Source organism: Phacochoerus africanus, chromosome 16 (assembly GCF_016906955.1).
Source record: "Phacochoerus africanus isolate WHEZ1 chromosome 16, ROS_Pafr_v1, whole genome shotgun sequence".
In the NCBI taxonomy this organism is placed as follows: Eukaryota; Metazoa; Chordata; class Mammalia; order Artiodactyla; family Suidae; genus Phacochoerus; species Phacochoerus africanus.
In genome coordinates this window covers 7,703,119-7,725,429 of record NC_062559.1, presented here as the reverse complement: position 1 = coordinate 7,725,429, position 22,311 = coordinate 7,703,119, and the positions used below count along the sequence as shown (strand labels likewise).

The following is a 22,311-nucleotide window of genomic DNA, read 5'->3' as shown; positions in this document are numbered from 1 at the left end:
GGGGCTGTTGCTTAATTTCCTATCATGTTTACAGTTTATATAATAAAGAAATCAGGGTTCACAGTAGAAGTTGTTTTCTTTCTTGTTTTTTTGTTTGTTTGCTTTTTGGGGTTGAGCCCGTGGCATTTGGAGGTTCCCAGGTGAGGGGTCAAATTGGAGCTATAGACACTGGGCTATGCCACAGCCACAGAAACACGGGATCCAAGCCGCATCTGTGACCTACACCATAGCTCATGGCAATTCTGGATCCTTAACCCTCTGAGTGAGGCCAGGGATCGAACCTGCAGCCTCATGGTTCCTAGTCAGATTTGTTTCGGCTGCATCACAACAGGAACTCCTACAGCAGAGATTTTTAGTGTCTTTTTTTTTTTTTAATGGATTCTGTTCAAGACAATAAAGATGAAGAGTTGTGGATCCAGTGACGAAATCATGAAGAAATACACTGGGCGGTGGAGGGACAGAGGAGCCTTAGTAGGTCTCAATGATTTTCATGATCCATCTTGCATAAGGATTAACTTCTGTGAAGAACCCCTCACTTCCTAGAGTGACACTTCCTTTTGCCCAGGACAAGATTCCATGCACCCTCCCATCGCAGATGGCTGGAGCTGCTGAAACTTCCTGGCAGAGAGAGGGAACAGTAGGTCAGTATTGCTTTGTCCTCATGGAATAAGAATGGATCCCAAGAAAGTTGGCCCATGGTAGTAGCAGAAGTGCCAACGAATTGGAATCATTTTTCTCGAGAGGTAACAACCTCTCTTCACACCCAGGTCTCACCTCTCTTGGTTTGAATTGGCCCCAAACTGAGTGCAAGTAGAAGGGGAAAAGACAAATGGTTCTCCCCAGAAACGCTCCCACTCTAAAAGGAGGGGATGGGTGACAAATTCAGAGACTGAGAAGAGTCTAGGCCTTTGGGATGGGTACCATTTGATTTCCATGGACACCTCTCCTCCTCAGGTCTGGGAAGAGGAAAGATACCTTATTTTCAGCTAGTGTCTTTAGAGGCCGTCCCACACACATGATGTTTATCGCCATTCTTTCGTCTTGCATATTCTGGCAGTCATCAAAGGGAAGCTTATACTGGTTTATCCAAGTCAGGATGTCAGGGTCAGTAACTGTGGGAAAGAGAGTTGATGTCCAGGGTTCCTCTCCTTATCACACGTACTCTTGTGATCAGCCTCTATTCTGCGAATTAGGTGAATCATATTTACGGCGGGTATCAGACACTCCATCCTACTTAGAGTTCCTTGTTCAGTATCTGTGTCAGCAGTGGAGTCAGAGTATGAAATGTGCCTTACATAAGGAGTTCCTGTTGTGGCTCAGCAGAAATGAATCTGACTAGCATCCGTGAGGACGCAGGTTCGATCCCTGGCCTCACTCAGTGGGTTAAGGATTCAGCGTTGCCCTGAGCTGTGGTGTAGGTCACAGGTGTGGCTCGGATCTGGCATTGTTGTGGCAGTGGTGTAGGCCAGTGGCTACAGATCCGATTCGACCCCTAACCTGGGAACCTCCATATGCCGCATGTGCGGCCCTAAAAAGACAAAAAAAAAAAAGTGCATCTTACATCAACCATCATCAGATCTATACTTCTTTCTACTATGCATAACTTTTCTTAGTATATTCTTTTTTCCTTTATTTTTTTGAAGTATAGCTGTGTCAATTTACAATGTTGTGTCAATTTCTGCTATACAGCAAAGTGACCCAGCCATACCTATATATACATTCTTTCTCATATATTACCTTCCATTATGTTCTATCCCAAGAGACTGGATATATTTCCCTGTGCTATACAGTGGGGTCCATTCTAAACGTAATCATTTGCATCTGTACTGTGCATAACTTTAGAAAGCTTTTAAAACCCACAAGGAAATTATGAATGATCATGAGAAGAGACAGACAAAACCATTGTCCCCAAGAAGCTTCTGTTTTGGCACCTGCTTCATCGCCTTTACATTTAATCATAAAGGGAGAAAATTCTTTTTTTTTTTTTTTGTCTTTTTGCTATTTCTTTGGGCCGCTCCCGCGGCATATGGAGGTTCCCAGGCCAGGGGTTGAATCCGAGCTGTAGCTGCCAGCCTACTCCAGAGCCACAGCAACGCGGGATCCGAGCCGCGTCTGCAACCTACACCACAGCTCACGGCAACGCCGGATCGTTAACCCACTGAGCAAGCGCAGGGATCGAACCTGCAACCTCGTGGTTCCTAGTCGGATTCGTTAACCACTGCGCCACGATGGGAACTCCAGAAAATTCTTTTTAACGTATCTAAAACTACATTTTAGTGAGGTTATTTATTAATGGGTTATTTTTAAGTGTATGTACATATATGTGTATCAATATACATATTTCCCCTAAGTAAAAATGGTCATCTCACTCATAGCAATTGTTACTATACTGTTAACTCAGGATGCAAGGAATCTAACCAAGGTATTACATAGTTTTTTTGTTTTGTTTTGTTTTGTTTTGTTTTAGGGCTGCACCTGCAGCATATGGAGGTTCCAGGCTAGGAGTCAAATCGGAGCTGTAGCTTCTGGCCTACACCATAGCCACAGCAATGCCGGATCCTTTAACCCAGTGAGAAAGGCCAGGGATCAAACCTGCATCCTCATGGATGCCAGTCAGATTTGTTTCTGCAAAGCCTTGATGGGAACTCCTAATTTTCACCTCTGGTAGAGAGTAGAAAGGAGGAAGGAAACAAAAAATTGACCAGAAATTGCTCAAGCTAAGCCCAGTGTTGCTTATACAGTAGGATATTTTTCTGAGATACAGCCAATCTAACATCTTAGATTAGATTAGTTCAGAACGTGTCAGGTCAGAAAGGAAAGAGAAGAGTTGTGCTCAGTTTTAAGTTTTGATGGAAAGTGAGTTGAAATACATAGAATTAATTATGAATGATCATGAAAAGAGGTAGACATAGTGAAAGTAACCCAGTGACCTGGAATAATAAATTCATTTGTTTTGTTTTTGTTTTTACTGAAGAAGTAATGAATTCTTAATAAATACTGGGAGCTTTGCACCAGAGAGCTTATGGAATAGGTTTTCAGTAATTCTGACATGCAGCGCCAATGTGATAAAATTTTTATGTAGTTTTCTTTTGTTTTCAAATGATGTGTAAAAAATTACTTGTGTAAAATATGATACAGTTACTTGAATAAGACTTATAAAGTCAAGGATACAACCATAAAGCTTGCATTTCTTCAGAAAATATGTTCATGAAGGTTCCCTGGAATATTGCTTCTAAATTAAAAATGAAGTAGCCAAATACTGAGAATACAAAAGTTCCCACTTTTTATTTTTATTTTATACAAAACAGATTGATTTTTTTAAATTCCCCTTTTGTTTAGTTGTATAGAACATATGGACTGTTCCCTAGCCACCAGAGTAGGATTTAAACTTGATGAATATCCATGACAGTTTGCCTCAGTGAATAGGCTTTAACTAGCCAATCAATAAATTTCACTTTTTAAAGTCAGCCAATCAGACTCCCCTCCAATAAACATGCTGAGTACCAACCAATTAAAAACAATCTCACCCAGGTTACCACGCCCCTACAGATGATGTCAGCTCTCTTAAGCCTCTGAAAGTCCTCCCAACCCTGAAGAGGAAACTTGCCACAAACCCATATAAGCCCAGCGCTCTGCTCTGACGATGTCTGCTCAACATTGCTCTTCTGTATGATAATAAGCAATAAATTCAGCTTTAATCACTTCATTTCAGATACTGAGTGGTGGTTTCAGCATCCTTTGATAATATGGAAAGAGAGCATAATGGGAATATAAGGCCCTGGCCGTAATCCCTGCAGGGTCAAGGGCAGCCTCTCATGGTGGCTACTTCTTTCAAGTATATCCCCCCGCAGTTCCCCCAGCTCCAAAACTTCAGGCTGAAGAACATGCAAAAACAAAACAGAACACTTACGGTTTTTATATTTACTCCAGGTCCAGGTTGGGATAAAGCAGGAATCGTTAAAGGATAAGGGTTCCAAAGCTATGGCTATGGTTCCCACGTGGCTATTGAGTCCAGCAGCCTTAGACAGTTTTATCATCATCAGGTCATTGTTCAGAGAGTGCACGTCGAATTCAGGGTAGGGCACAGTCAGTGAGTAATTCCGTATCTGCTCTCTCTTATTTTCGATGTCGGGTTGATAAACTCCCAGTCGGATTTTAACGCTGTGGAAGAGGACAGGGAGACGGAATGGAGCAAGGTCACAGAATGTCAGAGGTGCAAGAACTACCAGAGATGACCCTCTCCAGTCATTCAGTCGTGTTCATTTTCTCTCTTAGACCTGAGACCTGAAGTAGCCTGCCTTGGTCTGTAGAATAGTGATAACACTAGTTTACAGGATTGTGGTATTGAGTTGATGTATATAAAGTCTGATAGGGTATCTGCCCCCGAGAACTTATTACAATCTCATTGTGATGATGATCTGAACCATCTGAATGAGTAGATAATAGAGATGGCACCACGATCCATTTTTTTCAGAACTCTTTGCATTGCACTGTTTCAAGCAACTCTTGAGCAAGTATATTGTACTTTTTTTTTTTTCCAGATATTCCCTTGGCCCTTCCCAACTCTTCTCAGACCTGTATCATTTTACCATGCCTACACTGTGTATCATTGTACCATGCCTACACATAAGATGCTTCATGGTCTACCAGGTCTCCCATTTACCAGCTTTGTTATATTTCCTGGGCAAATTAAAACCCACCCACTTCCACTGCCAGGAGTCCGGTCATGTGACAGACACAAGCACCACTGACAATGCTTCATGCGTTAGGCCTGCCCAAGAGAACATTCAGTTTTCCAACTCCAGTTCTTGGAGGCGATGAACAGTCTTTATTGCCTTTGTGTTTCTCAGAACACACAGAGAAAGCCTTAAATTTGTGTCTGAGGAAACTGTCATGAACAACCAGAGAGCTGAGAACCTGTGAACCTCCCCCCCCCCACCGCCTTCTTGTCACACTCACTCAGCACTGGTCTCTCAGTTTGCCAAATACTCCGTTATTTTTATTTCACTTGGTTTCCTTCTCTTCCTGTTGGCCTCCTCTCTTCCAACAGGCCTGATGTGATCACCCTAACTAAAGTAGGTATCTTATTTTATTCCTGTATGTTACACCTTGTCACTGTTTTATGTTAGGTTTTGTGTGTCTGTGTGCATTCTGTTTTTTGGTGTTTTTTTCTTTTTTTTTTAGGGCCGCACCAGCAGCGTATGGAAGTTCCCAGGCTAGGGGTTGATTTGGATCTGTAGCCACCTGCCTACACCACAGCCACAGCAACCTGGGATCTGAGCCACATCTGCGACCTACACCACAGCTCATGGCAATGAGGCCAAGGTTCGAACCGCAACCTCATGGATACCAGTCCAATTCATTTCCGTTGCGCCACCATGGGAACTCCTGTGCCTAGTTGCTTGTTTTGGCTTACTGCCTCTGCCGCAACGTGGGGAAAAACTACTTTCCGACTTGTTCCCTTTTTTAGTACATTAGGTAGTCCCTGGAATAGAGTAAATGTTCAGTAAATGTGTTGAATGAATGAATATTATTTACCCTCCACGAGTTTTCCGACACCTTCCTCTTCATCTCCTCCTACACCGCCTCAATGTGTCTCATTTTCTCCCTGGGGAATAAAACCCTCTCTCTTCGTAGGTCTTCTGATTGCCTAGGATGCTTTAGAATTTATGGGGGTGCTGCACTAGACCTGCTTATGTTTAACTGGATCCCTCCTGGGTCTCAAGGGCAAAGGGATACTCACGGTAAGGGGCAGTGAGCAGCGGTCAGTACCCACTCAGGATGAATGAGACACCCCACGCAGGGCTCTGGGAAGGACTGCAGATAGACCATGTAAGGAAGAGTAAAATCTTCTGCTAAGTTCAACTTGTCAGCATTAGAATTTTCAACCAGGATGATTCCTAACGATTCGATGCCGTCACAGGTAGAAAGACAGAGCGAGAGGTTGAGAGTTGACTAGGGTAGGGTTCCCCACCCTAGGGTTTTCAAAGATAATGTCAAGGTCTTCCAATTATTTTCACTATTTTTTTTAAATCAAAGGGGAATCATGAATGTCACCCAAGCTCTACACCTTAAGAAAACTGACCCATATAGAAGTAAAACTCCGACACTGATATAGAAGTAAATTTCCGGAAGGCTAACGCAAAGACTTATCAGAGGCTGATCAGAAAATCTGATTGGCAGTGCTGTGTATTCTAAAGATGAAAAAAATATATAGTTTATTATTTTAAAAACATTATTCTGAATTAACTTTGGCCAGGAGTGAAAGTGAAAAATGAAGCACTACCTGATTGGGTGGTGAAAGGAATGACAGAACTTGGGGTAGGGTCAGGAGGCTCTCAGGGCCCCCGACTCAGCCCCCTTCCTTTCCTGCACTCAATGCCCAGAGTCCATCTAGCCAGAGAAAGGGAAGGTAGACTTTTCTGGTGTCTGTTCAGGAGAAGGGACCATCTAGGAAATCACACACTCAGAGAGTCCCAGGAGAATACAGAGCACTTATAATGATAGAGCCAAACATGCTCACAGGCCATGAAGAGGCTTAGAGTGCTCATGGGGTGAGCTGGGCATCAAGAAGTGTTCCCTTTTGATTCCATCAACAGTTAATTGAAGGAAATGCCCACTGCCTCCTCTCTCTTCAGCTGTGGCTAGCTATTTCCCTTTCTGACCCTCCCGCATGCCCCCCCTCCATCTCTCGTAAACAGCAGCAAGACCCCAGACCCACCAGGTACACTCAGGAGTGCAAAGATAAGACAGCACTTCATGGCAGGCTGGGATCTTGCCAGGAGCAGACAAGTCAGATCAAGCTGTCAGCTGTCTCAGTCTTTAGTCCAGGTGTCCTTGGCAGGAACAGCTGGAGAGAAATATTAACTGGGAGGGGGTGCAGGTAGGGGAGAAGCAAGGCTTTTACAGCAGTCTTCAAACTAGCCTTGATCAAAACCCAGTTATTTAAGGCCTAGCTGGGAGCTTTCTCTGATGTGGGTGAACGAGGAAGGGGCAGCCTTTAGTACAGCCTCCGGTGCCTCCTCTCTGATCCTAAAAATGTCAGGAGTCATGATGTACCCGCTGACATTCTCCCCTCTATGACATAGTCTTTCTTCGGGGTCTCCTCCTCCCTTTGTGACTGTGAACCCTCTCCATGCCCTCACGTGCCATCTTTCTTTTCCCCAAGAGCACCCCTGCCACTCTCAGAAATGCCGCAAACATTGGGGTGTACAATCAGTTTAATGAACCACCCTCCCTTCCTCATGTTAGTGATGAGGATGCTGTGGTCCTCATGGAAGTTCAAGGCAAAGTCAGGACTCGGAACTGAGCCTCCAGATTTCCTCTGATGTGTTGAACTTCACCTGAGCCCCAGGTTCCCAGAAAACAGTGGTGGGTGAAAAGTTCCTGGGAATTGTGTATACTGAGACATAGCTTGCCACAAAGCATGACCCTTCCCTACGTGAGTTAGAAGAGACTCTATTCTCTCTTTCTTATGGCTCCCGTAAGACTCTGGAGGACTCCTTTTGCCTGAACCCACTAACACGGCCAAATTCAGATCCTCCAGCTCTCTGTTCTTACTCTCATCCATGATTAGCTGAGCTTAGAATGTTTTCCCTCTGAAACTAGCTATACCCAAACATAAATGCTTCCTGCTCAGCTAACTGAGAATCCCCCAATTGCAAAGAAACCTCAACTGTTAATCTCCCTGCCTGTAACTTAGCTATTTCTTCCTACAAAGGACTTCCTACCATCCTGGGGAGACACTCTGATCTTCACTTCTGGGATGTTCTTCTTGCTGCAATAATCTGAATGAAATAAATCTCCCTACCTGTTTTCATCTTTGACACTTATTACTCTTCCCAATGCACCCACTCCTTTTTTATTTTCATAAATTACCTTGCATGGTTATATCTGACTGTCCCCCAGAGATACATCACAAATAGTGGGTACAATCATGGGCATCGGTCTCTAGTTTTCTTGCAGTGCCCCTCTCTGCCTTTGGTATCAAGGTAATGCTGGCCTTGTAAAATGAGTTTGGAAGTATTCTTCAATTTTTGGAGGAGTTTGAGAAGAAGGGTTGGTGTTCATTCTTTGGTAGAGTTCACCAGTGAAACTGTCTTGTCCTCGGGTTTTCTGGGTTGAGAGGTTTTGGATGACCGACTCAGTCTCTTTACTAATGATTTGTCTGTTCAGATTTTCTGTTTATAAAGTGCTTAGAACTGTTAGTTCCACTGGTAAATAGTAAATGCTACATAAATGCCCACAAAATAAAATAACTGTATCTTAGGACCCCCATATTTTCCAGGCATCTGGGAAGATCTTTTTGTCTTTATTCCCACATCTCCTTGTTAAGTCCTTAAATCACTGTAACAGTTCCATGTTTATTAATAACAGTGAAGAGCAGAAACTCACAAGTCAAGCTCCTATGGTTCAAGTCCTGGCTCCAGGGTTTTCTAGATGTCTTGTCTTGAGAAAAATATTTAACCTCTTTAAGTCTCAGTATTCAAATCTATAAAATGAGAATATTAGTACCTACTTTATAGGGTAGTTGTGAGGATTAACTATTAAAAGTGTGATGGGGGTTGGGATTAGCAGATACAAACTAATATAAATAACAAGGTCCTACTGTATAGCACAGGGAACAATATTCTTATATATCTTATAATAAAAATAGTTTGATAAAACTTTCTATGCCTAAAGTGCCTTTACAGTTTTATCTTTTCCAAGAATGTCATCCAGTTGGAATCATACAAGATGTAGCCTTTTCAGGTTGGCTTCTTCTACTTGGTAATAATTATTTAAGTTCCTTCCATGTCTTTTCATCATTTGATAGCTCATTTCTTTTTAGTGCTGAACAACATTCCATTGTTTGGCTATACCACAGTTTATTTATCTACACGTCTGTGGAAGGATATCCTGATGGCTTCAAAGTTTTGGCAGTTATAAATAAAACTCCTATGAACATCCTTGTGCAGGTTTTTGTGTGGGGATACATTTTCAACTCCTTGAGTAAATATCAAGGAGTGTGATGGCTGGATCATATAGTAAGAGTATGTTTAGGAAGTTTCCGTAGCTTAGATGGGATGTAAATAAAAAGTGATTAGACTGAGCTACTCAATAAATGAATATTTTTAAGAGTAAACAAAGAAGACTTCTGCATGTGTGTACTTTCAACAAGACCGACATTCTTGCTTGACTTTTTTTTTTTTTTTTTTTTTGTCTATTTGCTATTGCTTGGGTGGCTCCCGCGGCATATGGAGGTTCCCAGGCTACGGGTTGAATCGGAGCTGTAGCCACCGGCCTACGCCAGAGCCACAGCAACGCGGGATCCGAGCCACATCTGCAACCTACACCACAGCTCACGGCAACGCCGGATGGTTAACCCACTGAGCAAGGCCAGGGACCGAACCAGAAACCTCATGGTTCCTAGTCGGATTTGTTAACCACTGCGCCACGATGGGAACTCCCTTTTTGGCTTTTCTAGGGCCGTTTCCTGTGGCATACGGAGGTTCCCAGGCTAGAGGTCTAATTGGAGCTGTCGCCACCGGCCTTTGCCACAGCCACAGCAATGAGGGATCCAAGCCGTGTCTGCAACCTACCCACAGCTCATGGCAATGCTGGATCCTTAACCCACTGAGCAAGGCTAGGGATCGAACCCGCAACATTCGTTAACCACTGTGCCACGACGGGAACTCCCTTGCTTGACTTTTAAAAGTAGCATTAAGGAGTGCCCGTCATGGCTCGGCTGTGGCTGTGGTGTAGGCCAGTGGCTACAGCTCTGATGCAATGCCTAGCTTGGGAATTTCCATATGCCTCAGGTTCAGTCCTAAAAAGACAAAAAAGTAAACAATAAAAATAAAAAAATAAAAATTAAAAAATAATATTAAAATCATACTAAGGTAATCGTACTTCATTTTTTTAAGTCTTTTAAAATTTGATAATACTAGTTACTTGCCATAAAAGATGAAGGATTAGAAGAGTGAATAAATAATGAATTAAATAAGATTTCTAGGAAAAAGAGGCTTGTATTTGTCTTATGCCAATTTTCTCAGGTAAATTCATCTCGAGCATACCTTCTTTACAGTCTTTGCTTGTTGATGGGAAAACTAACAACAGCTTGTGGAGTGTATCAATTTGAAGTAAAGTTACTTTTATCCAGTTTATATATCTAATATGAAAATAATATTCACACACACAAAAAAGGAGTTCCCATCATGGTGCAGCGGAAACGAAACTGACTAGGAACCATGAGGTTGTGGGTTCGATCCCTGGCTTTGCTCAGTGGATTAAGGATGCAGCATTGCTGTGAGCTGTGGTGTAGGTCGCAGACGTGGCTCGGATCTGGTGTTGCTGTGGCTCTGGCATAGGCCCGTGGCTACAGCTCAGATTAGACCCCAAGCCTGGGAAACTTCATATGCTGCATTTGTGGTCCTAAAAAGACAAATGACCAAAAAAGAAAAAAAAAAGGAAAAAGAAAATAATATTCACACATGTAGCTAAATGTCAAAGGGCAAATATTGCTTTATTTTACATAGCCATCAAGTTAACAGTTTAGAAAGTAATAAGTAAATTAAATTTATCTGTTACTGTAATGAGACATAGAAAGCAAAAGAAAAAAAAAACACTTTACGTAATCTCAGATTTACACTTTATTTCTGCTCTGAAGCGCCATGTCTCCTTGGATTTTATTGAATCATGAATTAGGTATTTCTTTGTAGGAGGCAAATTTTGGTGAGAAATGTCTCTTCTGACTCTACTAAGTGAGTTTCTATTTTCATTTGCAGTGTGCTTTCATAGGTCTTTCGATGTTGTTCTTTGATGATAATTTGGAAGCACGTAGTTTCCAGTCATCCATTCCTTGATCCAGTTTGCTTTTCCTACAGCATTTGCATTCATTAGCTTTATATTCTGCAGTCTCTATTTGTTTTCTTTTAACCCAATCAGTATGAATACACCAGGAAGGCAGGTTTTAACTGTTTTCTTCCCTGCTGTATTTCTTCCCTGCTGTATCCTTAGTGCATAAAACACTGTCGGGCTTGTAATAGGCCTTCAGTGAATAAGCATTTGGATGAATGAAGAGCACTGTGACATTGTCTCCCCTGTATGACATAGCAGGTGTGTTCAGTCAACTCTCTATTAAGGAATATTTGAGTTATTTCTGAATTATCAGTGTTGTGTAGACAATACACCAGCAAGCATCCTTGATTGGTGAAAGTTCTGCTGTCTCTTTAACATCCACTCCTCCTTCTGTCTTTTTTTTTTTTTTTGATTTTTTTAATTCTTTTAAATGATTGTTATTTTTTCCATTATAGCTGGTTTACAGCGTTCTGTCATTTTTCTACTGTACAGCAAAGTGACCAGTCACACACATATATATGCATTCTTTTTTTTTTTTTTGGTCTTTTTAGGGCTGCTCCTGCAGCATACGGAGGTTCCCAGACTAGGGGTTGAATCGGAGCTGTAGCCGCCAGCCTACGCCACAGCCACAGCAATGCAGGATCCGAATCATGTCTGTGACCTACACAGCTCACCACAGCTCACGGCAACGCGGGATCCTTAACCCACTGAGCGAGGCCAGAGATTGAACCCGCAACCTCATGGTTCCTAGTCAGATTCGTTTCCGCTGTGCCACAACAGGAACTCCTATATATGCATTCTTTTTCTCACATTATCCTCCATCATGCTCCATCATACATGACTAGATGTAATTCCCAGTCCTCTACAGCCAGATCTCCTTGCTTATCTCCTCCTTCTCTTGATAACTAATCTTATAATTACTCTGTTAACCAAACATATACCAAGTAGGCTATATTTATTGCAAAATGAAAAGTCTACTCCTTGCTCTGGTGATATGCTGTGAAACTTAACTATAAGTTCAAAAGCGTAATCCCCTTCCATTGTTGGCTCGGGGATGTGCGAGTGACCAAATTCAGTTAAGGAGACGCAGTATGATGTTTGACAGGAGCTTCTGGGTTAAAAACTTTCTTTCTCCCCAGATACAGGCAAGGACAAGTATCTTGATCACAAGGCTTTATCCTTAGGATAAAGCTGACAGTGATGCAAAGGACAAAGACAGAAGTGAATTGAGTCTTTGATGGCATTTTTGAATTTTGCCGAATCAAACCCTCCTTGACGTCCTCACTCTTTCCAAGCTTCCACTAGTGCATTAAAAAATTGTTTTCACTAGTGCATTGTAAAATACACTCAAGTGTATGAGTTGGCCGTTCTGTTCCTTGCAACTGAGTGACTCCTAAATGATGCACTCACATTTATGCATTTTTTTTGTTTGTTTTCATATGCACATTTTAATAGGATAGTGTTCTAGAAATTAAGTCGCTGGGCCAAGGCACATATGGATTTCACCTTTTTTTTTTTTTGTCTTTTGTTGTTGTTGTTGTTGTTGTTGCTATTTCTTGGGCCGCTCCCGCGGCATATGGAGGTTCCCAGGCTAGGGGTTGAATCGGAGCTGTAGCTACTGGCCTACGCCAGAGCCACAGCAACGCGGGATCGGAGCCGCGTCTGCAACCTACACCACAGCTCATGGCAACGCCGGATCCTTAACCCACTGAGCAAGGGCAGGGACCGAACCCGCAACCTCATGGTTCCTAGTCGGATTCGTTAACCACTGCGCCACGACGGGAACTCCACGTTTTAATATACATTCACAAATTGTGAAGGGTTAAATTTTAAATGGAATGAGAGATAGAAAATGGCAAGACATGCTGAAAAGGGGCTGTTGGAGAACATCAAGAAAAATGATTTTCTGGCCCTTTTCCTACTTGACTTTGAGCCTGCCCTGAACTCTCATCGTTCATGTATCTCACTTATTTTGTCTGGTCTCTGAATCTTCCCTCTACCTAAGTTGTTGGGTGAGTACGTGTGTATTGGTGCTGGTGATGGCTGGGGGTAGAAAACATTTCAGCAGGATCAGGGATATCTTTAAACTCATTTGTTTCTGTAGAGAAGCCTGAGAAGGTTAGGTAAGATAGATCTAAGGTAACATTTAAAAAATGGATTATATGAGAAATTATTTTAGGAGTTCCCATCATGGCTCAGTGGAAATGACTCTGACTAGCATCCATGAGGATGCAGGTTCAATTCCTGGCCTTGCTCAGTGGGTTAAGGATCTGGGGTTGCCATGAGCTGTGGTGTAGGTTGCAGACAGAGCTTGGATCTAGTGTGGCTGTGGCTGTGGTGTAGGCCAGTGGCTATAGCTCCGATTCAACCCCTAGCCTGGGAACCTTCTTATGCTGTGAGCGTGGCCCTAAAAAAAAAAAAAAAAAAAAAAAAAAAAAAAAAAAAAAGAACTAGAGCAGTGTGGTCTGTGCTTTCTGTGCTCTAAAGAGAACAGAGAATAACACCATAGCCGAAGTTTTTATAACCTCAGGGTGCTAGATCAATTTTCTGCAAACCTATCTGCATCTGTACCCGTTTTTGCATGTAGTTCAAAATAGTCATACTTTGGGCTGGGATGGGGGGCAGGTGATGGGAGATAGGCACAAATTCCCCACAGAAATAATGCTTGCTATAGCAATAAAATTCCAGATGGAAACAAGTAAGAACTTGGAGAAGAAAGGATAGAGGTAAGTGAAAACTTGGAATATAGAAGCTCTGTGGGTTTTTTTTTTTAATCTTTTGTCTTTTTTTAGGGCTGCACCCGAGGCATATAGAAGTTCCCAGGCTAGGGGTCGAATCAGAGCTACAGGGGGTGGCCTACACCACAGCCACAGCAACACCAGATCCAAGCCACATCTGCGACCTACACCACAGCTCACAGAAATGCTGCATCCTTAACCCACTGAGCAAGGCCAGGGATCAAACCCGCAACCTCATGGTTCCTAGTTGGATTCATTTCCGCTGCGCCGCGACAGGAACGCCCAGCTCTGTGATTTTTAAAACTTTGTCCATTTAGGCTTTCTCTGGTCTAGGCTTACAGAGTTTCAGGTAGATGAGACATGAAAGGAGAGCATGAGCTCATAGCATTAGCAAAACACTGGGGATACAGACAATGTTTTAATTTTCCTGGAGTATAGTTGGCTTACGATGTTTTAAAGTAAATCATTTATAAACATATACATGTAACCATTCTTTTCCCCCATATTGGTTATTATAAACTACTGAATAGATTTCCCTGGGCTGTGCAGTAGGCCCTTACTAATTATCTATGTTATACAGTGGTGTGTATATGTTATTCTCATTCCCTAATTTGTCCCTCCTGCCCCCATGGTTTCCTCTGTTAACTGTAAGTTTGATTTCAAAATGTGTGACTCGTTTCCGTTTTATAAATAAGTCCTTTCGTATCATTTTTATTACATTCCACATAAGTGATATATGATATTTGTCCTTCTCTTTATGACTTACTTCACTTAGTATGATACTCTCTAGGTCTATTCATGTTACTGCAAATGGCATTATTCCCTTCTTTTTTATGGCTGAGTAATATTCCATTGTATTGTGTACATTGTCATCCATTCCTCCACAGATGGACATTTAGGTTGCTTCCATGTGTTAGCTACTGCAAATAGTGCTGCAAAGAACATCAGGGTGCATGTATCTTTTCAAATTATGGTTTTCTCCAGATATACGCCCAGCAGTGGGGTTGCTGGATCATATAGTAATTCTATATTTGGTTTCTGAAGGAAGTTCAATAGGAAATCTGTGATTTTTACAATGTTCCCCATCTAGACGATCTCTGGTATAGCCTCCAGAGCTTCAAGTAGATGAGAGACGAAGGAAGAGCATGGGGTCATAGCAGTAGCAAAACACTGGGAATACAGACCAGTGGGGCTTCACCTCAGCTTCCCTGTGAACTAGTTGAATGACGCTGAGCAGCTGATTTTGACTTTCTTTATTTTAGTATCATTATCTGTATAAAAATGTGATGGTAACAGTAACCCCTAACCTTATTCATCTTTATAGCCTCAACATCCCCAAAGTCTGGCATATAGGAGGTGACCAGTGATATATTTGTATCAGTTTGAATGAATGACTAAATAACCTTTCAAATGCCATTTTCATCTAAGGGTTCAACTCTATGTCTACCCTTCTCAGCAGCCAGATTGAAGAGAAATTACATCAACCAAGTAAGGCCAGTTCTTGGGTACAGCTCAAAATGTTTTTGTTTTTGTTTTTTTTTTTGTCTTTTTTGTTGTTGCTATTTCTTGGGCCGCTCCCACGGCATATGGAGGTTCCCAGGCTAGGGGTCGAATCGGAGCTGTAGCCACCAGCCTACACCAGAGCCACGGCAACGCGGGATCCGAGCCGCGTCTGCAACCTACACCACAGGTCACGGCAACGCCGGATCATTAACCCACTGAGCAAGGGCCGGGACCGAACCCGCAACCTCATGGTTCCTAGTCGGATTCGTTAACCATTGCGCCACGACGGGAACTCCTCAAAATGTTTTTATTTAGATGCTGGTACAGGTCAAAATGTTTTTATTTAGATGCTGTTCGCAGGATGGGAGGAAGGTGAAGATGACTAAAGGGAAGAGTCATGGAGAAATGAAATTCTTTAGTTGGCAGCGATGGTCTGCTGAATCCAGTTCACATAGTTGCATACCTTGGTGTAGACCCCAGGCTTGTTTTTCTGGGCGCAGCCATAGCCCCAAGAGACAACACCCTGGAGCTGCCCATTGCAGACCACGGGGCCCCCAGAGTCACCCTGAGCAAGAAGGAAGAGCCGGTTAGAACTGTCAGCTGTGCCCAGATGGGAGAAAATCTCCAAGATGTTCCTTTTATCCTTTATCCTGGGACCACCTTCCAAGGGGGCTGATCCTCCATGAACCCCTTCTCTTTCCCTGGAAATGCAACCCTCAGTCTCTGTACTAGTTCCCTATTCTTTCTCTTCCTTCTTTACAGCTCCCCTCTTTCCTTAGGTGCAGGTCCACCGGGCCAAGAAGAGGGGAGAACTAGATAGTGCGGTGTTGCCCAGCTAACCCTGCTCCATTTAAGGTTTCCTTCTACTACACCCCTCCTTAGAAGGGCATCCAGATGGACTTATTTGCAGAGTCTTCTATCTTTTTAACCCTACCCATTACTACAGGGAAAAGAAAATTTACCATTTATCCCAAATCTACCCCCCCCCCGCCCTCCTAATCAGTCCCAGAGACATCTTTTCAATTTTTCGTGTTGTAGGAAATGGGAAATGGGGTGGAGATATGTGAGCTAAGGTGGAGAGAGAAAGAGTGCAAAGGTACAAACCTGGCAAGAATCCTTTCCACCCGCCAGGAAGCCCACACAGATCATGTTTCCGGTGATTTGGCCTGGGTAGGAACTCCTGCAAGAACTGTCACTTAGGATGGGAGCCTTCAGGCATTGCAGGAGCGAAGGGTAGCTGGCTGTTGGGTGCAAGAGTAAAAATGGAAGAGGACTGCTATTAGGATCCTGGGCATTTCTTTCTCAATAGCTCTCCCCTTCTTCCCAGCATTCTCATTCCTTCTCTCAGATTGCCAGTAACTCCTATGTTGGAGAAACAACTTTTATCTGGAGGGCCTTCCAGACAGTGTTCATCAACAAATTCTTCTCTCTGACACTAGCATTAGTGAGTACAGATCTCAAATCCACAGACTTGATTTCTCAAGCAGGGCTATACCTCACGAAGTCCCAAACCCCTAGCCTCTGTTCTGTTTACCCATTGTTTTTTGATTCTCTTCAAATTGCAATGATCACACTTCAGTTGCATCCCTGGCAACTTGATCACAGTTCCATCTTTGTGTGTGTGTACATGCACTTTTTAGGGCTGCGCCTGTAGCACATGGAGGTTCCCAGGCTAGGGGTCAAATCCAAGCTACAGCTGCCAGTCTACACCACAGCAACAGCAATGCAGGATCCGAGCCCTGTCTGTGACCTACACCACAGCTCACGGCAACGTTGGATCCTTAACCCACTGAGTGAGGCCAGGGATCAAACCCACAACCTCATGGTTCCTAGTTGGATTTGTTTCTGCTGAGCCACTATGGCAACTGCCCATAGTTGCACATTTTTGTCGTGTTGTCAAGCAGAGAAACCTTCTGCATTTCAGTTAGTATAGTCTAAGACTCCATAGAGCCCCACTTACCTAGAGTGACAGTTAGGACTAACTGACCCTGAACATGTTTCACCCCTAGGTTTCTCAGACTTGGTGCTTCTATCCCAGGTGAAACTTACAGCCACTGCTTTTGGTGTTGCCCCAGCCAGAGATGAGACACTCGGTACCAGCAGATGCACAAGATCTTGGCAGAGAGACAGTTGCCACTCGACTGTTGAGAGTGGCAGCTGAGCTCAGTTTAATCAGCATGATGTCGTTATCTAAGGTATTTCCATTGAAATTGGGGTGGGTGATGATCTTGGCCGCATTGATGAATTGCTCATTGCCCTCAAGGACGTTGATGTTGTGTTCTCCCAGACGTACCTGGATTCGGCTGGATTCAAGGATTGGAAGTTCTGAGTCTCCAACTTTAGCTATTTCCCCTTCCAGTGCAGCACAGTCATGACCATAAGCACAGGCACCACCCCTTTAAGGAGTGTGTGCGCGGGCGCGCACGCATGCGCGCGCACGCACACACACACACACACACACACACACACGCCGTTGTGCACTTCAGGTGGTCCTACCACGTGTGGTGCAGGTTAGAGGATGCTGTAGGTAGGTGTCACTCCAAGGACAGAATCACAACCCCACATCTTGTTAGGTTAGTTAGCATAGGGATAGGGACCAAATGATGCCAATCAAACAGTGGGAGGTGCAAAGGGAACTGGAGGCCATGCATCTGGTTGGGATTACCCGTTATTGTAGGGAGATATGACAGGACTCAGATCTGACAGAGTATTAAGGGAGCAGAATGAGTTGTACTTATTTTTATGTCTTACTGGAAATATCCTGTGGGGTTTTTTTTGTTTGTTTTTGTTTTTGTTTTTTTTTTTTTTTGCCTTTTCTAGGGCCGCTCCCACGGCATATGGAAGTTCCCAGGCTAGGGGTCTAATTAGAGCTGTAGCTGCCGGCCCATGCCGGAGCCACAGCAGTGCAGGATCCGAGCCACATCTGCAACCTATACCACAGCTCAGGGCAACGCCAGATCCTTAACCCACTGAGCAAGGCCAAGGATCAAACCCACAACCTCATGGTTCCTAGTTGGATTCATTAACCACCGAGCCACGACAGGAACTCCAAAATATCCTGTGTTTTGGTACTTCCATGGGCCATTGTTTTTGTGGTTGATTTATAAGGATTAGTGCTCTTAAAGTAGTTGAAAGTACATTCAATCACTCTTTTTCATCCCTTGTCTTTTGTGACGTCATTTGGGAGGACATCAGATATCTGGGGGTGAAAGTCCCTCACAGCCTAGAATGCCTGGGGGGAATAATGAGGTCTTGGGAGCTGCATGCTCAATCCTCAAGCATAACTCTGGAGTTCACCCTGCCTAGGCTTTGGCAGGGAAAGGGAGGGGTGACTTCAGAGAACCTGTGAGTTTTGGTTACTTACGACTTGTAGCAGTGAGCAGCAGACACCACCCACTGGCTGTTGATGAGGGACCCACCACAGAAGTGGGAGCCAGAATTCAGGGACACCTGGTAGGGAACGGAATTTGCTGCGCAGGTGTAACCCCCGACGATCTTGTCGTCATCATCCGTGGGGAAAGCAACTGCCAGAGAAAAGTTGGGAACTATCAGTAGAACAGATCTATTCTGTAAGTTAGTTGTTTTTGTTTTTTGGTCATTTTAAGGCCGAACCTGTAGCATATGGAGGTTCCCAGGCTAGGGGTTGAATTGGATCTACAGCTGCTGGCCTGCACCACAGCCACAGCAATGCCAGATCCAAGCAGGATCCGAGCTACATCTTCGACCTACACCACAGCTCATGGCAATGCCGGATCCTTAACCCATTGAGCGAGGCCAGGGATAGAACCTGTGTCCTCATGGATACTGGTCAGATTCATTTCTGCTGAGCCATGATGGGAACTCCCTATTGAGGGAGTTCTACACAACAGCAAGGATTTTCAATTAACCAGGAAAGAAAATAGGTCATGTTTTCTTGTCATACATAATCAAGAAATGGTGATTTTAACATAATTATTTTTAAAATCTTATTGTTCTATACCTCTAACTCATATTCTATTTAAACTAGTATCTAAGTTTATGCTTTAAATTTATAAATATACTGATTTTTTTTTTTACATATGTACCTTACACACATATCAGAGACTCCTTTCATAATAAACACTTTGAAGGCCACTGCCTGAGGACATAAAAAGACTCTTTATAGACAACCCTAGCAAACATTTAAGTGTTCAATAAATTAAACACCTGTATGTTTATTTGTAGAATTCCGTGTAGGATAAATATCATATGAGGTAACAGAAAGGGAGCTTTTAGATGCCACCTGAGAATGTTCTGGTTGGTCAAAAAAAACTAGGAGTTTTGTACTTCTGTTTTTTTGCTTCTTAGGGCCACACCTGCAGCATATGGAGATTCCCAGGCTAGGAGTCTAATTGGAGCTATAGCTGCCAGCCTACACCAAGCCACAGCCAACCCACACCACAGCTCACGGCAACGCCAGATCCTTAACCCACCATAAGGGGACTCCAGGAGTTTTGTACTTCTGTTTCCCCAGTCTCTTCTTGGTTCTTGGGTAAAATATTCACTAAATACTCTCATAGAAAATTATAAGTTTCAAAGTTCCTGTTGTGGCACAGCAGAAACAATTTGACTAGGAACCATGAGGTTGCGGGTTCAATCCCTGGCCTTGCTCAGTGGGTTATGGATCCAGCATTGCTGTGGCTGTGGTGTAGGCTGGCAGCTATAGCTCTGATTCGACCCCTAGCCTGGGAACCTCTATATGCCACGGTGTGGCCCTAAAAAGACAAAAAGAAAAAAAAAAAGATACTTATACATTTCTCTCTCCAATCTTCCCGTCATCCCAGTTGTCTTTCCAACATTTTAAATTTTCTCAACATTGTGAATTTAGGACTACTGGTTTTCTAAGGACTCCAAAAATCTGAGATATTATTATATTGGCCCTTTTGTTCAGGTATCATTAAGTGATTTGGGGAAAGGCATTTCCAGGTATGAACATAGGGTTGTGGAATTTACAACTACCAAATTTGGAGAAATAGTATAGTAAGTATAAGTTGTATAATTATCATTATAAAATAGAAATAGTCATTTCTCTTTTTCATGATGTTTCTAGCATGACATGTTATCTTACACCAGAGAGATTTCATTTGCAAAGGTGGTAAAACCCAGCCCATAGCTTTTATTCGTGATAAATAGTGTGTTTTTGCCACTTACCAACCCTGTAAAGATGCCCTTTAGTACAGAGGAGACTCAGGCTCTGAGTCTCACAGCCTCTTCAAGGAGCACAGGATTCGTCATTAGTCCCAACTGCTAACTTCAGCTTTTTGTTTCTTTTTGCTTTTTAGGGCCACACCTGTGGCATATAGAAGTTCCCAGGCTGGGGGTCAAATCGGAACAACAGTCACAGCAACGCCAGATCTGAGCGGAGTCTGTGACCTACACCACAGCTCACGGCAACGCTGGATCCTTAACCCACTGAGCGAGGCCAGGTATCAAACCTGCATCCTCATGGATCCTAGTCGAATTCATTTCCTCTGTGCCACAACGGGAACTCCTAACTTCAGGTTCTTAGAAAGATCGAAACAGCATTTCCTTAGTATTGACCCTCTCTTCCTTTTTCTTTGTTGATCATACCTGAAGGTCAAGACAAATTCTGCCTCTTAATTCTTTCCATAAGGTGATTGCCCTGTTCACCATATGCTTCTCCCATAGCAACGATTTAGATACCTACAGACACATGTCCTATACACTGCTGTTTCTACATCTTAAGCCACTTTAGTGCCAAGATTATATTCAACCTTCACTGTCACATTCCAGTGTAGAAAATGCATCCCTAAAACCTCCTGATCACTTAGGGATTAAGACTCACCAGCAGCTCCCAGGAGCGCAAGCAAGACAAAGGTGTTCATGGTTCCTCAGTGGCTCTGGGCTGGAGACTGGGTTGAAGGGGTTCCATCCACAGCTATTTAACAGCCAGGTTTATCATAGACACCCAAGGCCACGGGTGCCAGAAGTGTGATTTCCCTGGAACTCACAAATCCAAATTTAGAATTCAGTTTTGTGCCAAACTGAAGATAATTCAGCATCCAATTTAAACATCTGCCTTGCTCCACTTTTCCAGAAGGTTATGGGAATGGAAGAAATAAACCCACCTGGTGGGCTGTGTTCCTCAGAATAGAAAATAAGATGGAAGAAGGTCACGGGCAGGCCACAAGTGTCCTTATTCCCAGACAGAAAGTTTAGGCATTCGGTTGTCCCAAATGTGAACTTGTACTCTGAGTACTGTTTTGAAAGTTACACCTTTGGTATATAATTAACATTGTCTCTTTAACAATTATATCATTAGTTTTTTGGTAGTATCTTTGTCTGGTTTTGGTATTAGGGTGATGGTGGCTTCATAGAATATCCTTGGGAGTTTTGTCTTTGTTGTTGTTATTGCTATTTCTTGGGCCGCTCCCGCGGCATATGGAGGTTCCCAGGCTAGGGGTTGAATCGGAGCTGTAGCTACCGGCCTACGCCAGAGCCACAGCAACGTGGGATCCGAGCTGCGTCTGCAACCTACACCACAGCTCACGGCAACGCCGGATCCTTAACCCACTGAGCAAGGGCAGGGACCGAACCCGCAACCTCATGGTTCCTAGTCGGATTCGTTAACCACTGTGCCACGACGGGAACTCCTGGAGTATTTCTTCTTCTTCAACCTTTTATAAAAGTTTAAGAAGGATGGGTATAAATTCTTCTTTGTATGTTTGGTAGAACTCACCTGTGAAGCCATGGTCCTGGACTTTTGTTTGTAGGGAGTGTTTTTTTAATGGCATATTCAGTTTAATTTCTAGTGATTGGTCTGTTGAGTTGATCTATTTCTTCTTGATTCAGTTTTGGAGGGCTGTATGTCTCTAGAAAGTTGTCCATTTCTTCTAGGTTGTCAAATTTGTTGGCATATAATTGTTCTTAGTATTCTCTTATGGGTTTTTATATTCAATATCCGTTGAGATTTCTCCTTTTTCATTTCTTATTTTGGTTGATTTCTTTCTCACATCTTGGTGAGTCTGGCCAGAGGTTTGTCAATTTTGTTTACCCTTTGAAAGAACCAGCTCTTGGTTTTATTGATTTTTTTCTATTGTTTTTTGAATCTCTGTTTTATTGATTTCCTCTTTGATCTTTATGATTTCCTTCTTTCTGCTGACTTGAGGTTCTGTCTTTTGGTAGCTCTGGCCTGTATATCTACGTTAACATTTCATTATTAATAGAAACATCCTAAGTAAAGAAAAAAAAT

The 22,311-nt window shown here is 43.1% G+C and overlaps 2 protein-coding genes across 2 annotated transcripts; both read right to left on the bottom strand.

The window, feature by feature from the left end:
- Positions 1-468: 468 nt before the first annotated feature.
- On the bottom strand, positions 469-6,761 carry LOC125117481 (probable inactive serine protease 58). Its single transcript, XM_047763369.1, has 5 exons — positions 6,722-6,761; positions 5,744-5,900; positions 3,911-4,161; positions 976-1,112; positions 469-618 (listed from the first exon to the last, which is right to left on the bottom strand). The coding sequence occupies exons 1-5, from the start codon at positions 6,759-6,761 to the stop codon at positions 469-471; spliced, it is 735 nt and encodes a 244-aa protein (XP_047619325.1).
- An 8,614-nt stretch (positions 6,762-15,375) lies between these two features.
- LOC125117479 (trypsin) lies at positions 15,376-21,429 on the bottom strand. Its single transcript, XM_047763368.1, has 5 exons — positions 20,905-21,429; positions 18,445-18,604; positions 17,130-17,383; positions 16,185-16,321; positions 15,376-15,645 (listed from the first exon to the last, which is right to left on the bottom strand). The coding sequence occupies exons 1-5, from the start codon at positions 20,942-20,944 to the stop codon at positions 15,496-15,498; spliced, it is 741 nt and encodes a 246-aa protein (XP_047619324.1). The 5' UTR covers positions 20,945-21,429; the 3' UTR covers positions 15,376-15,495.
- Between the last annotated feature and the right edge of the window lie 882 nt (positions 21,430-22,311).